This window comes from Ammospiza caudacuta, chromosome 5 (assembly GCF_027887145.1).
Source record: "Ammospiza caudacuta isolate bAmmCau1 chromosome 5, bAmmCau1.pri, whole genome shotgun sequence".
Taxonomy (NCBI): Eukaryota; Metazoa; Chordata; class Aves; order Passeriformes; family Passerellidae; genus Ammospiza; species Ammospiza caudacuta.
The window spans coordinates 4279762-4295611 of record NC_080597.1 but is presented as its reverse complement, the minus strand read 5'-3'; the positions used below and the strand labels follow the sequence as shown (position 1 = coordinate 4295611).

Below are 15850 nucleotides of genomic sequence, written 5' to 3'. Positions count from 1 at the left end.
TGGGGAGCGGAAGAGCTTTGAATAGGCAGGATAGTGATGATATTTTCTAGATAATTCATAGAAGTACTTGTGAGACCTTTATCTTTTCTGTGTAAATCCTTAAAGCAATATTTTCTTTCTATAAATTGATGTGAGTTGCTGGGCATTTATCATAGGCAAAAAGAAGAGCTGTGGATTGAAGTGGGTTATTACAGATAGCAATTAAATGTTAGTAATTTGTTCTTGCATTTTAAAGATTTAATGTTTTAAATTTTAGGCCACTTCTCTATTGTATATTTCTTTTGAAAAAAATTAGTTTCACAAGAGGAAAAAAAAGTAGAGAACTGATGTCTCTTCTATTAACCTAAAGATTTTTGGAGTTTGGGCTTGTGGTAGAAACAGCATGTTTATGTCTGACATTTATATACTGGGGTAGCAGTAAAGTGGAGATGTTTTTGTCAGTTCATGTATACAATTTTTGAAAATAGAGGGCAGCAACACTGTGTAATTCATAGGGACAAAACTTTCAGAGCACACAGGATGTCTCTGAGCAAGCCTTAGGCTCAGTGATGACCTCTCTGTTAAACCCAGGCTTGGCTTTGCTTTTAAATCTAAACCATGGTAAACAGGGTAAAAGCCATTCTGAAAGTCTTCTGATTGAATTTTACCATTTTGCAGGAAACTGCTGGGCTGAAGGTTGGTGTCTCCAGTCGTATCAACGAGTGGTTGACCAAGACCCCAGAGGGCAACAAATCCCCTGCTCCAAAACCTTCTGTAAGTAAACTTGGAACAGCCAACTCTTCAGCAGGTGGGCTCTCTCATGGGGCAGGGGGTGCTTCCTCCACCAGCCTTTGGAGGAGCTCTGCTTTGTGTCCTCTTGGCAGCTCACAGCCCTCTGGCTGCTGGCTCCTTGTAGCCAAAAAATGGGGAGGGGAAACAGGGCAGCTCTCACCCTAAAGCTCAGAGAAGCACTTCTCTGGTAGAGGATGACTTTATTTACTGCTAAGCCTTTATTGTGAAAGGCTTACCATTAATTTAGAAATCACCAGCCACAGACCCCAGGCTGCACACTTACACTTGGAGTTTGGCCCTTGCCCTGTAAAAACCTTCCAAGTATGTTTTAAAACACAACTGAAATAATTTAGCTCTTTATGAGCCTAAATGTAACTCCTAATGAAGGCCCTTTAGCCTGGCCATTAGCTCAGCAGGAATCAGAGCAAAAAATGCTGTTCAGGTAATAAACTGGGAGTGTGGGAAGCAGCAGGAAGAGGTAACTGTGTGGTGGGGAAGGGTAAAGATGAGGAACCTAAATATCCATGTTGGAGAATTGTTTGTGATGTTAATGATTCAACTTCAGGATTTTGTTAAAGAACTGATTTCTGCCTGTATCCTTGTGCAGTGTTTTTCTGCCAAGTGTTTTTCTTTTTTCACCTGCCCTTCATGAAAAGTGCAGCCTGAAAAACGCTCTCTCATTTCACACTCCTGTTTGTCCTGAAGAGGAGTTTGAAATTTGCAGCATTATCCACCACAGAATCTGCCTCCAGATTTTTCTCTCTTTTCTTTTAAATTGTGTCTTTCAGACAATGTAAAACTAATCTCTTGTTTTTCCCTCAGCCAACTGTTTCTATCTACGTCTTTATTTCCCTCTTTCTCAAATAGATTGTTCTTTCTTCTTTCAATGTCTCTGCTTGAAGGAACGCGCCCTCCTCCTATTCTTCTTCTTTGGGGGTCTGTTTGCTAAGTTGGTCAGGTAAACCTGTTTGTCATTGACTATGAAGGTTTATGTGCATCTATAATGTGTGATTTGTACTTTTTTTTTAGTCAGGATAAATGAAAGGGAAGGCTAGAATTTCTTATTTAGCAAAGAACTTCTCACTCTCGTCACATTCCACCAAAGTAATGAAATGTTCAAAGTTTTTGTGACCAACAGGATTCTTGTGGGTTTTGGAAAAATATTAAATTCAAGGCAGAGCAAATATTTCAGTTTTACAGTGAACCAAAGTCACAGATCCCAAACTATTTCAGGACTATGGAAATGGATTTGTGATGATGTCCCCTGCAAATGGCTTTGTGATAAGGTCAAAATTGCTTTCTTCCTTCTTCTATTATGACTGAACTGCCTTTTTAAGAAGCAGAATTGGCTTCAAATTTTAGTGATCAGCAACCCTGTGTGGCTGAAAATTATGATCAGTTCTAGGGGTCTCTGCTGGGTGCAAAAATCCCTTGCAGGAATGTCATTTCTGTTCATCACTGAGCATTTCACAGGTGGAAATTCTCATGTGCAGAAAATTTACCTCCCAATGGATGGGCAGTATAAAACCTGCAGGACCTGAATACTTCCTGAAAAGGAGATTATTTATGTGCAAAATTGTTTGAGTCTCTTGTTTGCCATGCACAGAGGTGGAATCAATCCAGCTGCCCAGCAGTTTTCATTTTCATTTGCAGCCCTCCTTTCCCCCAAGAAGCTAATTGACATTTTTATAGTATTTTGATTAAAGTTGCAATAATACGCTCATTTTCAGAGATTGCTACTATTCTTTAATCACTTTACCTCATCTAGTTTTTTTGTTTGGTTTTTTGGGGTTTTCTTTTGTTTTTTGTTTTTCTTATAGGCTAGTGATTGGCACGTCCTAAGGCTGCAAAGGATGCAATGGAAATGGAAATTTAAATGGATATGAAGGATTATAGTGATAAGTGCTGAAATCTGTATTTAAAGATGTAGAGCGAGATCTGCTCTTCTGTTGTATTAAAACTCAAAATCTGTATTTACATAATTTTTTAAATAAAATATTTTTATTTTGACCTGAAATAACCAAGAAAAGCTACTTTTGAATTCCTCCCTAGCAGAAATACTTTCCCTGAAAAAATGTGGGGTTTTTTTCCTGCAAAAAATTTGATTTTTTTTTTTTTCGTAAAAATCTGAGGGTGCAATAACTCTTCACTGTACTCCCTAAGTTGAACATACTGAGTTAAGACCAGTCTGTGCCATATAAAATAAATGCATCGGGATTGTTTTTTGTCTTAAAACATGGATATGTGTGGAGTTATTTTGTGAAATATAATTCTTTATAACTGATAGACAATGTAATGTTTACCTCTGGTGGATGTTCCTCAGTTTCTCTCGTGAGGACGTTGCATTTTAACTTTTTCTTAACAAGTGAAAATATACATGAACTAATGTTGGTTTCTGTTCTCTGACATTAAAAATACAGGATTTAAGACCAGGAGATGTCTCTGGCAAACGTAATCTCTGGGAGAAGCAGTCAGTGGAGAAGCCAGGTGCTGCTTCTAAGGTAATAACACTTCTGGGTAGTGTTTACAGGATTTGTGTTACTAACCCACCTTTTTATCTATAAAAGAAAGCACAACGAGGTTCAGAAAGCAGCGTATCACTTTCATATTCATGGTTTGCAGAGCTGTGTTATGTGTAGATATCTGGATTTTATTGTTCCTGTTATAAATAGCAATTTTCTGCTATATGGGATATTAATAATGTGTTTTTTCTTTTTCAAACAGGTATCAGCTACAGGGAAAAAATCAGAGACTAATGGTAAGTAATGCCATAATCATATATTCCACCTCTTTCTATAGTTTAATGCATATTATTACATATATATAATATAATCATGTTATGCATATAATGTTAATATACACTGTTTAATATACTATATTTTAAAATGATAGAAATTTAATAAAATAATTAAAGTAAATTTCATGTATTCAAATATCAAGATATTAATATTTAAATATGTAATAATTTAATTAATTTAATAATTAATTTAATTTAATTGTAAATCATTACTATTGATATATTATAAGTATATTTAATAAAATTATACAGTATTTGATGATGTACATATAATAATACAATGCAAACATTGTAATACCTATTATTATACAGAAACATTGCCACATTTTTGCATAGGTGTACCTGTGTTTTAAAATTCTGCAGCTGTTCATGTTGATGCAGAAACCCCTTTTTGCCTTTGCCTTTCAAAAACTCCATTAAAATATCATTGAAACACAAATGGTTGAGAAACTGCTTTTGCTGGAGCTGTGCACTGGTGTCTTTTCAGGGCAAAAAATAGTTGTGCTATTTTCATTTTGAAACCACTGGCTGGTGAAACACGACCTAGTTTTACAGAAAGAAATCGGCAAAATATCCCTCATATTTTTTTATTTTAAATCTTATTTAATATGTACTTATTTTTATTTTATTTTTTTAAATTTTATTTTAAAGCACTCCAAATAAAGCAAATTAAAGTAATTGTATGGCTAAGAACCAGTGGGGAAGAATGGAAGTTCACTGACCAATTTAATGGCTTTAAGGATGCTTTGCGGCATCCCTCGATTTTTTGCTAAGAGTGAAATGATCAAATAGAGAAAAACTCTTGATTTTCTATACTTCCATGTGTGCCCACACATTTTTAGTGGTTTTATGTAAAGCCAGATGTATGGTGCACCTGTGAACTTTTATTTTTGGTTGAGAGTTGTCCAAAGCAGAATTGTTTTGCTCCTCTTGTCCTTTTCTAACCAAAGTGTCAGCAGAGGGGTTTTTGGGCTGTTTTCCAACCACAGAAGCAGTCCCAGCACAGGGGTTTGGACAATGCTGAGCCTCTCCCCAGAGGGTGAAATCCTGATTTTTGTCCACCTGGAAATCACCCCCAGAGCAGCACCCAGCTCTGTCCTCCCTTTTTACATGTTATCCTAGAGAAGTGTGCCCTTTCTGTTCTAGGGATGTGTCTGGGTTATTTCAAGCCATATTTAATCTGTCTCTTTCTCAGCAGGTGTGAGACAAGAACCCTAGAAGGCCACTAAAGACGCTGGACCAATCAGTTTGGGGGAAAATACAAAAAAGGAAAAAGTGCTAAATTGTTCTTTTTATATTTATGTTTACTTACCAAAATGTCTCTTTTTTTTTTGCATTATCCCAGTTAAAACCATGTATATTAGCACTGTATTTAATAATCAGTCTAGACATTCATCAGAATAGTACTGCCTTTGCACAAGAGCCTTTATTCCTAAAGAAACCCATGCTGTGAAATATATAGACTCTCCTACTGAAAGTCATAAATATGTATCTGAACAGTGATTTCAGCTGGCGTTAGAGGCCAACCCAAAACATATGTAAAGTGAAATTGCTTGGGAAAGGTGTGCAGTAAACCTATGAAACCAATGGTTACTTTTGTAATACAGAAGTCTTTTTCTTTCTGCACTTTAGACTAAGGCATGGAAGAAATATCTTTAGTTGACAATGTAATATTTTCTGTAAGTTGCCCATGTCATGAGAAAAACTGCATCAATAACATGTTTTAATTTTTTTTTGTTTTATACTTTTTTTTTAAGTATCAATTTTTCCATTCTAGTTTAAGTTAATACCTAAATTTGGATGATTATGTTAGCTGACAGCGGTACTGATATTTCTTTTTGTTGTTAGTGACTAGTAATTGAATGCAATCTAGAATATATATACACACATAGCTTTACAAAGTTTAGCCTAAAGGCACTACTAATGGTAGAATGCTTTAATATGTGCTAGAGTATTATATTTAGCAATAAACATACATAATTAGCCAATATCACAGCTTAAAAAAAATAAAGACAAAATCACACACTTTTCTATAGTAAGATTTCATAATTGTCATTAGAGGTATGGTGAGATAAGTATTAAAAAAATTTAAATGTCAGTTGCCCAGTAATGGGTAATTAAAAAGAAAGTATAATTTTTAAAAGAGGAAAAGGTAAGGGTATAGAGGGTCAAAAATAGGTCACTTGTATAAAACGTTGTAGTTTAATTTATATAAAACTACCATAATTAAAAAGAAAAAAAATGTAAACAGAGTTGGAGCTTGTTTCAAATGACTGTACACTAAATCTTGCCATCCATCGGTGCCCTACACCAGGTCCAGGGAAAATGAAGTAAACCTCTATCTTTGTCATGCTTCTTTTTACCTCTCTCCCCTGAATATCCTATTGGCAGATGTTTTCATTTGTACATCGTAAACACATGGCTTTAGGACGTCAGCTTGGTTTGGATTTACCTGCCATGCAGTTTAGCATTTTCATCCTACAGTGTATGGGTGGCATAAACTGAGCAACTCAGGCAGCCCCTGAGCACATTGATAACAGCTTTGTTGTGCACCAGAACCCCCAGGAGCTCCCTTATCACCACTTCCATCTCTTACAGCACCTGGCTTCTTCCTAAAGAAGTGTAAACTCCTATTCCAACCCAAAGCTGGGCTCCCCTGCCTGGCTGAAACACCAGTGTTTACATCTAGGGATGCGCAAAGTTATCTGCAGGGGGTGAAACTGTGCCTGACATTGCCTGTGGGTTGTCGTGGTTTTTCTTTGGGGGTTTTGTAAACACTCCTCTGAGTCTTTCAAATGCATCTGATAGCTGCAATAAAAACCATTTGTTCAACCAATGTATTCTGAAACTGCATCTGCAATAAATGGAATATTTCCATCAGCAGCCCCGTTTGTTAATGAGCGGGAATGGAGCAGTTGCTGTAAGTGGGGTAGGAATTGTGCTGAGTCCCTGTGAGATAAGGTGAAGAACTCCTAGGGATGTCACTCCTGATGCCACAAACCAGCTTGGATTTGGCCTAGCAAAATCTAAAAAAAAAAATTGAATATGAAAATACTTGAATTTGAATATATTTTTAGAGCAATTAACTGTGAGGCTGTCTCAGGGTTTGCTTTGGTGATTTTTTAAGAAGAGTTTTTTCTGTGCTTTCCTTAGATAAAGCCAGCCTGTGTCTGAATGTAATGTCTTGGGTGCTGCCGGCAGAGCTGCAAAAATCTCAGTTCATGTTTGAGACTCCCAGTCTGGTGTTGGAGGCAGCCCTTGTGTTCAGCTGGCTGGGTTTTACTGTGAGTTATCCCTGCCCATGATGCTGCCTTCAGCTTTTCCCAGGAATCTCTGGGGAACCCAATTTCTGGGTGTTCAGAGGAAGGGTTGTGTGAGGAAACCTTTGTTCTTTAGGTCCTTCCTAGACCTCAACCTTGTTTTGAAGAATAAGCCACAAACTGATCTGTATGTCCTAGTACAGAAATTATAGAAACTTATTTCTATCTGTATTTAAATTTGTAAAACCCCAGACTTTAGAAAAACTATATAAAACAATTTAAGGACCACACTGATCAACTTTTGTGGTTGATAAACTTTATTCATATAAAAATTTAAAGCATTAGAAATACTCTATGAAAATCACAAATATATTAAAAAAGCAATGTAATTAGAGCATTCTTTGACAGTGACTCATGAGCCAGTATGACTGACCACACTGGAAGTAGCATATAAAAAGTTCATGTAAGTCTCTGTTTTTTTGTTAAGTATGTCTCTAATTACCCAGATAAAAAGGAAGGAAAAGGCATTGTCTTTTTACTACTAATCAAAACCAGATTTCTGCTAAGCATCTTTACAAAAACCCCACCCTTATTGCTGCATTCTTGTATCAGTTAGTGGTCTCCTCCTTAAAAAAAAGGAGGAAAAAATAACTGCTCACAACAATTATCAGGTACAAAAGAAGAAGTGAAGATGAAGCTGCAGAGCACATCTAATCTGGAAGGAGGTAAACGGAGTTCCTGCAGGAACCACCTGCATTTAATACTCTGCTTTGAATGGGTAGTCCTTGTGGTTGACAGCTCTGAAAAGAGAAAGACAAGACATTATTCAGGCACTGAAGAAAGGATCCTGAGCAGCATTTCCCTTTGCAGCCTCCCTCCCCAAATGCCAATGCACTCTGCAGGTGTAATTAAACTGAACACAGGCCTGGAGAAAGCCCCTGGAACACCAACATGCTGGAGGGAACACTCCAAATGAATCTCCCTCATGAAGATCCAGGACATGCCTCATTCAAGTTTAAAGTTTTGGTTTTGGTCATGTGTGTTTTCAAGATGGGGTGTGTGGAAATACAGACACAAATAGGACAAATGAGTAGTAAGGATAATAAGGAACGTACTGGGTCACTGGAACTGCCCTCCAGTTCCTGTTAAAGCTGAGGATGACATCCATCTCCTTTTTGGACAGTTCAAAATCAAATACCTAGCAGGAAAAGAGAGAAAAAAGAAGCTCCTTTTAGTTAGGTTTGTAAGTAATTAGCTCCTAAGTGTGCTTCATGCACTTAGGACTTGAGGCAGGAACGCATTAAGCACAGTTAAGCAATCCTCTTATTTCTCAGGCAAATAAGAACCCTCGAAGTCATCAAGACAGTCCTTTTGTTTCTGAGCTGCTGCTCATACCAAAGTCTTACATTTCTGGGTGGCTGAATTCCAACACTGCTGCACTTTGGGTTGTAATGCACACAGAGAAGACTTTATGTGCTCAGGATGTGTCACAAATACTGAACTGGAGGTAAATTTTCTGCTCCCAGAGAGGGCAACTGGGTATCAACTGCAAATAGTTGCCTCACAGGTCGTCATCTGAAGAGTTATTGATAGGGGTTCATGGGAAAAATAATCTACAAACCCTGTCACCATGGATTGAAAGCAATACAGAGGTATTATATAAGATGCCACACCTTATGAGCAAACATCCAGCTAAACTTCAAACTTCAGTGCCAAGGGGAGCCACAGCCTCACAGTGAGACAAACTCTAACAGGTCTGGTGTTTGTTCTCAGCTTTTCCTTTACACCCTAAGGACTTGTTAACCTTTTCCCCAAGGGCAAGTCCAAACCTGGGGCAGCCCTGGTGTAACCCATTTCTCTCCCAGCAGGAACAAAATGCTTCTCCCCAGGTTTTCAAATCTCTGTACGCCCATTCCAGTGCCTCAGGTGCTGCTTGGAAACACAGAGGGGCTCTGGGTGTGGGTGCCCATCCTGCACAAAACCAGGCAGCAGCATTTCCCAAGGGAATTTCACCTTCATGTTCTCCTCAACACGGTGAGGTTTGTCAGACTTGGGAATGACAATGATGTCTCTTTGCACCAGAAAGCGGATCAGCACCTAGGAAAGAACAAGGAGCATGAACACTGAGGTCCCAGGAAATCTATGCAAACACATTTTGTGGATTTTATTTTCTTTTAATCTACAACTTATTTTTCACTCTTTGGAAGATTGCCACTTTGCACACAGGATTTTGATATGCCAGGATTTGCTCATGTATTTGACAGAAGACTGGAAAACCATATTTTCTTCTAGCCTATGTTGTTTCTACATTGTGGCTTTTGCAGGATTTGTTTTGGTTTTGTTTAGGGTAGTAGCAAGGGGAGAAAAATGATGATGCTCTGGCTTGTATTATGTGAGTGCTCAGATTCAATGAGCATAATGACACCACAGATTATTTTGGGCTCACAGGTAAGTACTCACAAAGGTTCAGCTTTTGGAAGTCCATAAAAGGAAAAACATATTTACAGAATTTAAAAGTTCCCCCTCCAAAAACCCAACTGTTGCATTCATGTTTTCATCATGCTCTGCCTTAAAATATGAATGCATGTGAACATGTGGCTTTGTTTGAAGTGCAAGTTCTGCACACCCCAGGCAACAACTAATTTGTGTGACTAGCCAATTAATAGAAAAAAATTCTTAAATAATAAAGCAATAATTCCTTGTGAACACAAGCAGATTGGAAGCAATCAAATATGTCTCCAAATTACAGGACTCTTCTGAAGAATAAATTAGCTGGAGAAAGGTATAAAAATTTAGGAAGGTGAACACCTGAGGTAAGCATGTACCATTGCTGATCAGTCCAACCCAAAAGTTGGCACTCAAGACCTCCTTGAAAATTAGCTGATAATTTTTATGAATGCTCTTAAGAACTTGGGCAGAATGAAGAGTCATTCATTTGACTCTTCATATATGAAGAGACTCTTCAAATATGAAGAGTCATACATTATAATGTATATCTCTAGAGAAAGTAGCATCTGCTGGGACTGGCTTGTAAAATATCCAAGGAGGAGCAATGGTTTGCTCTGACACCTTACCTGGGCAGGGCTTTTATGATGTCTGGCTGCAATGTCTTTAATCTTGGGGTCATCCATAAGTGTGGGCTCCCCTGGCTTAGCCCTGTTAAAAAACAGAGACGGTGGCAGTAGAAAGGTGATGGCTTCCCTGTAGGAGCCTTACATCATGTGATAATCTGCATCAAGAACTTCTCATTTTAACTGTGTCATTTACCTAATTCAATAGTAATAATGATAATAATAATAATGATAATTATTATAATAATAACAATAATAACAATATAACCTCCCTAGTTCAACTGCAGTGTTTTGTGTTCAGAAAGGCTGCAGAGCTCTCTTACCACGGGCGGTTAGGAGAGCCCAGGGGGCTGTAGGCTGTCACAGCAATCCCTTTGGATTTACAGTACTTGACCAGCTTCTCCTGGGTCAGGTATGGGTGGCATTCCACCTGCAAGCACAGGTTGATGGTTGATGAAAGAGGCAGACCTTGCTGAGATGCAGAGCATCACATTTTAAATCCTCTTGGGTCAAAGAAAATGTGAAGACTTGACTTCCAGTATCATCATTCAAATCCATCTTATAAAACAGTTATTAAAGTCAAGTATCTAGAGGATAGAGCTTTCTCATGTATTACCCACAGAAAGCAAAAAATAGATGAGAACAGTGTTATCTGTGGAATCTGGGCAATGAGCCTTCCTGGGCTACTGCAGGGCAGGATTGCACCGTCAGAGGGGCAGCTCAGAATGCCTCAGGTTTATTTTCTTCTCTGATTCACCCAACATCTCCTTGCCTCAAGGAGCCTCTCTCAGTCCTGAAGAAGCTTGGGGAGGTGATCTGAGCAAACCTAAGGAAGCAAGCTCAGTTTGTAAACACATGTTTGGGTAAAACATCCTGAAAGCAGCAGGAGCTCCATGGGATGTGCAGCTCAGCTGCCACAAGCCATGGCATGGCCACAGGGCTGTGTCTGTGCTCCTCTCGTGGCCCTGTGCACACACACAGCTGTCTCTAACACTGGGGCTTCACCACCAGGCATGGTGACATGAAAAACGTGTACAGTGGTTAACTTACACCTGAGCTGGTGTGGGGATTCCCCTGGGTACTCCCCATCTGGAAGAGATGGGCATTCAGCACCCTCAGCTGCGTGCAAAGTGTTTTGGAAATGGAAGAAAATCAGAAGATCCCTGAGCTGCTGCTGTCCTGTGATTACATTCATGAGGTATGTGGTGAGAATTTGTTATGCAGTTGTACTCTTCAACCTCCTTTCCATAATGAAGTTGAGTGGTTTATTTTGAAATTATTTTGAAGTTGAGTGGTTTATTCATTATGATGTTGAAAAATGAGTAAGTCCTGTGCATCCCTGTATAGTCCTGTGCTGGTGCAGAAACTCCCAGTGGGGATTTTGCTGAATATATTTAAGATTACTCTAAATATAAATTATATATTATTTATATATCTAAATAGATATTTTTATATATTATTATATATTATATATTATTTATAGATACATATTATATACAATTTATAGAATATGTATATTATATATTATATGAATTTAGGTATACTCTGATTATATACACACACATATATATTCTAAATAGATTTAGGAATGCTTTTGAGTGGAAGGTCCCAGCCTCATGGAAAGGGGATCTAGGCAATCCTTAAAGTATGGATTCCAATCCTAATCCATTCCATGATTCCCACCCTAATCCATTCTGTGATTCCAGATGCAAGGTTAGCTGAGGAAGGGAAAGAAAATTCTCACCTGGTTCATTACAGGCTTGTGTTTCAGTCCTGGTTTGTTCAAGATTCTTTCAATCTGCTCATGGTTGAAGTTGGAGACTCCAATGGCTTTTACCAGGCCAGCATCCACCAGCTCCTCCATGGCCTGGTGAGTAAGGACAACCAATGTGGGTGTGAGTTGGTGGTATTGCTGTCAAACTGCATTATTTTATTTCTCTCAAGCTTGTGGCAAATGAACAAACAACTCTAGATTAGATTACATAGAAGTATCTCAGTTCATAAAATAGAATCCTAACTGTATGAATGCCCAGTAAATTAGCAGCCACACCTAGATTAATCTGAAGGGTTGGTTTTACCATTGTGTGTATCCAAATGTTTTAGGAACAGTAACTAGAGTGCTGATAGCTTCCTTCTCTTTAGCCTTACTAAAACCAGCCCCTTCTTGCTCCCCAAAACAAGAGATTCAAGCTGGCTGAAATACAATTTCGTGTGGCTGTCCTTCACACCCAAACATATCCCTTAATTTAATTTTGCCCACAAATCTCTGCTCCATCTTTAGAGCTGATACTTTCTCTGAAGAGCAAATAGTGACTTACCTCCCAGGTGTCCAGGAAATCTGTGTCACTGGGAACACTGTGCCCCTTGTCATCCAGGGGATGCAGCTCTTCACCAGCCTGTTAAAGCAGATAATACACAGACTTTTTAAAGTGTTGGATTTCCTACAGTGTGCCAGCACTTTGGACTGCATTTACAGCGAGTTAGCAGGTTGTTTAAACATCTTGCATAACTAAAAATGATGCTTGTCCATTAGTATTCTCTTTTGGATGAAGGCCATATTTTGCAAAATGAGTCCCTGCATGCAAAGAGTGTGGGGATTAGTAATAATTATGTAACTTTGGCAGGCCTGGAGAGGGGACTGACACTGCACAGCCCCTTTATTCTAGTTTTTTATTTATTTCACACAGATGTAGACTGGGGGAAGAAACACATTCCTTCTGTGCTACGCTTCATTTTTCACTGCTGGTTACTTCAGGCCGAGCCAACATTCCTAAAAATCAAGATGTTCACGCTCTAACCTGTGCTGGTTACCAGAGGACCCAGGGTGCTCACATCCACACCTCATTCCAAAAGGCATGAAAAGCCAGACCCCTGTGATAAAACACACTTAATTCTTGCTACCACAGGGATCAAATGAACCCCAAATCCCAGCTGTGTGACGAAGATGGCCCCAGCAAAGATGAGAGAACTCGGTGTGTTCGTGGGCAGGAAAGGAGGAAAGGTGTGGAGAGCAGGAGTACCTTGAATCCCATGGGGAAGTGCATCAGGTAGAGGTCCAGGTAGTCCAGCTGGAGGGCAGCAAGGCTCTTCTGGAACCCTACCTTCACCAGGGACTTCTCATGGAACGTGTTCCACAGCTGAGGGAAGAGAACAAGCCCAGCTGTCCTGTCACTTTACTGTCACTTTACAGGGCAGACCAGAGCACAGAAGCTTCTCACTTGGAGGTGGGAGGAAAACTCCCTCCCCACTGAAGTCAGTGCATGCTGAAGATGAGGATGTGACATTTCACTGTTAAAGGCAGGACAAACAGACCCCAAAGCCAACTGTCATGAAGGTGGAGTCAGGATTCCCACTTATGAGAAAATATTCTTAGGTATAAATATAAAAATCTGGCATTGGATGCAGCAAAGCTGTCAGTGTTACAGTTATTTTTTTCAGCCTAAATTTTGACTATTGAACAGCTCATAGATACCTTCATTCTGTCCCTTTTAGCTGGGACAGAAAAGAGGAGAGAATGGTTGTCAATTTTACTTCATTTTCAAAATCAAAATTCAAGTAGTTTAAATAGAAGAGCAAGTATTATTAAAAGAAACCATGTTCTTTAACAAAAACAAAGTTCAACATGAGAAGTCTTAGTTATACTCTTATATACTTAGTTACATAAATTTTTCTGGTTTTGCTGGTGAAAACCCCCAAATTTTTTAGCTGAACTGTTCTTTTTGTTAAGAAGAACATCTAGGACAAGTGAATGAGATAAGGAACAAAGAAGACACCTATAAAATACTTTGATTTCTGCTCCTTTTCAGAGCAGAAATCAAAGTATTTTATTTCAAATTTTTCATTTGAAATTTCAAATTTTTCGTTTGAAATCTCTGTTATGCACCATTTGTACATAACAGAAATTTCAAATGTCTTGCTTAGCACTGATGAATCCAGACAACTATCTTGCCTTTTTTTTATCTTACTTTTTCCCCCCTTATCTTGGGTGTGTCCAACTGAACATCCGGTACAATGGACTTAATCGATGTCAGGAAATTATTGGATAATCAATAGCTGTGATATCTTTCCTAAGTTCTCAGCAGTTCCTGATAAAGCCGAGTCCAAACTGCAAATATAGGAGGAGATGCAAATACACAACAAGAAAACCATGAAGTGAATGTCAGAGGAGGGAATAGGTCCCTATGTGACTTTACAGCTACAACAAGGGTTTCTCTGCAAGAAAAACTAAATGCCCCAACAATCCTGCATCCTTGTACCTTAGTGACAATGAAGAGGTCTCCCCGTTTCACAACTCCCTCCTTGATCTTCTGCTGCACCGCGTTCCCGATTTCATTCTCGTTCTGGTAGAAGTAGGCGCAGTCGAAGTGGCGGTAGCCGGCATCGATGGCAAACTTCACCACCTCTTCCACCTTTCCCGGAGGAGCCTGGGGGCAAAGAGCAGCCAGCCATGAGCTCTGCCATGTCCTCCTGGCAGTGACATCTCACTGCCCCCCTTTCCAGCTGCTTCTGGGGTTCGCTCATCACCCGCATTTCATTGAAACGCGATGGGGTTTCCAGGCGCAGCGGCGTTTCTGCAGGAAGGGGTTTATTTCTGCAAGACCTCCAGCTCTGCCGCTGCCAGCAGCGCAGCCCGCACTGTCATTTCCCCTCTTTGCTCACCGTGTTGCCCGAGCAGTTTCGCCATTTCACCTTCCTCGAATCCTCCCGGCCAGGGCAGGTCCGTGCCCCGACCCCATCTCCGACCGCGACCCCATCGCGGGGCTGCGGGCGCTGCCGCTCGCTCTTTTTGCTCCGTTTCTTTCTTTCATTCTACACCTCCTTCCACCTTCCCCAGCCCCTAACTTCTCTTTTTTTCTGCCTTTTCCCCCTCGCCCGTTGCTCCCCGCTGCCCCCCCCTTGCCTGGCATCCCGCCCGGTTACACAAGCGGCCGCCATCGGCCCACGCAGGGCGCGGATCCCGCTCTTGGAGGGCTGCTTCCTTCTCTGTTTTATTGTTTTTATCTTCATTTCGGCATCTCCCGCCGCATTCCCCACCCTGCCTCCCTCCTGCGCCGGTACCTGCCAGGTGCCCAGCCCCAGGGCGGGTATCTTCATCTTGTTGCTGAGCTCCACGCAGGGGATGGCCATGGTGCCGCTGTCCGTCTGTCCGTCCGTCGCTCGGAGCCGCTATAAGCACCGGAGCCGGCCCGGCCCCGCCTCGTCCCTCCCCGCCTCGTCACCGGCCGCACACACGGGATGGGATGGGATGGGATGCCCGAGAGCCTCTGAGGCTGCAGGGAGGCTCGGGGATGATTTAGCTATTTGTTGGAAATGAGGAAACCCAGAGCAAAATGTCTCAGCAAAAAACCCAGAGCAAAATGTCTCAGCAAAAAACCCAGAGCAAAATGTCTCAGCAAAAAACCCAGAGCAAAATGTCTCAACAAATCCAGAGCAAAAGCCTCAGATACCCAAAACAAATGTCTCGGCAAAGCCAGAGCAAAATGTGTCAGCAGCCGAGCTGGCGCGCTTTGCACGCGTTCTGCTGCAAAGAATCAGCAGAATCAGCACCCCTGGAAGGTCTCAAAAGGCGTATGGATGTGGCACTTGGGTGTCACTCTTGTGCTGAGAATGACACAGGAACAGGCAGTGTTGTAGAAAGCAAAGAAGGCTTATTCGAGAGAGCCGTGTGGTTTTTATAGAGTGGTACGATGCATTCTATTTAATTGGCTAGCTAACAAAAACACTTTCCTCGCTGTCCTTGAGAAGAACAGAAAGATGAAGTAGATAAACACCACCTGCAGATTTATTGTACCTAACAGGTTATCACATCCTTACAACTCCCTGAGAATTCTCATAAGCTGCCGTGAGAAATGCATGCCCTTTCTTTCTCTCTGTCTCATGGCATCCACAACTGGGGATATGGGTTGGTGGCAGATGTGATGGGGACTGGTTGGACTCGATGACTTTGGAGT

At 40.5% G+C, this 15850-nt stretch overlaps 2 protein-coding genes across 7 annotated transcripts in view; one reads left to right on the top strand and one right to left on the bottom strand.

Moving 5' to 3' along the window:
• Positions 1–6436, top strand: part of CALD1 (caldesmon 1) — a 162823-nt gene extending 156387 nt beyond the window's left edge. For 5 of the 6 annotated variants that reach the window (XM_058804707.1, XM_058804706.1, XM_058804712.1 and 2 more), the window contains 4 exons: positions 658–753; positions 3192–3272; positions 3496–3529; positions 4764–6436. In XM_058804707.1, coding sequence (XP_058660690.1) covers positions 658–753; positions 3192–3272; positions 3496–3529; positions 4764–4786 — 234 coding nt within the window. In that variant the 3' untranslated portion in view covers positions 4787–6436. The remainder of the gene's footprint in view (positions 1–657; positions 754–3191; positions 3273–3495; positions 3530–4763) is intronic. The other variant, XM_058804711.1, reaches the window with a different exon arrangement.
• Positions 6437–7127: 691 nt separating this feature from the next.
• Positions 7128–15177, bottom strand: LOC131557452 (aldo-keto reductase family 1 member B7-like). The gene is made up of 10 exons (XM_058804675.1): positions 14958–15177; positions 14156–14323; positions 12920–13036; positions 12218–12295; positions 11644–11766; positions 10223–10329; positions 9903–9984; positions 8842–8925; positions 7944–8026; positions 7128–7628 (listed from the first exon to the last, which is right to left on the bottom strand). Exons 1-10 carry the CDS (start codon positions 15024–15026, stop codon positions 7586–7588), a joined length of 954 nt encoding a protein of 317 aa, XP_058660658.1. The 5' UTR covers positions 15027–15177; the 3' UTR covers positions 7128–7585.
• Between the last annotated feature and the right edge of the window lie 673 nt (positions 15178–15850).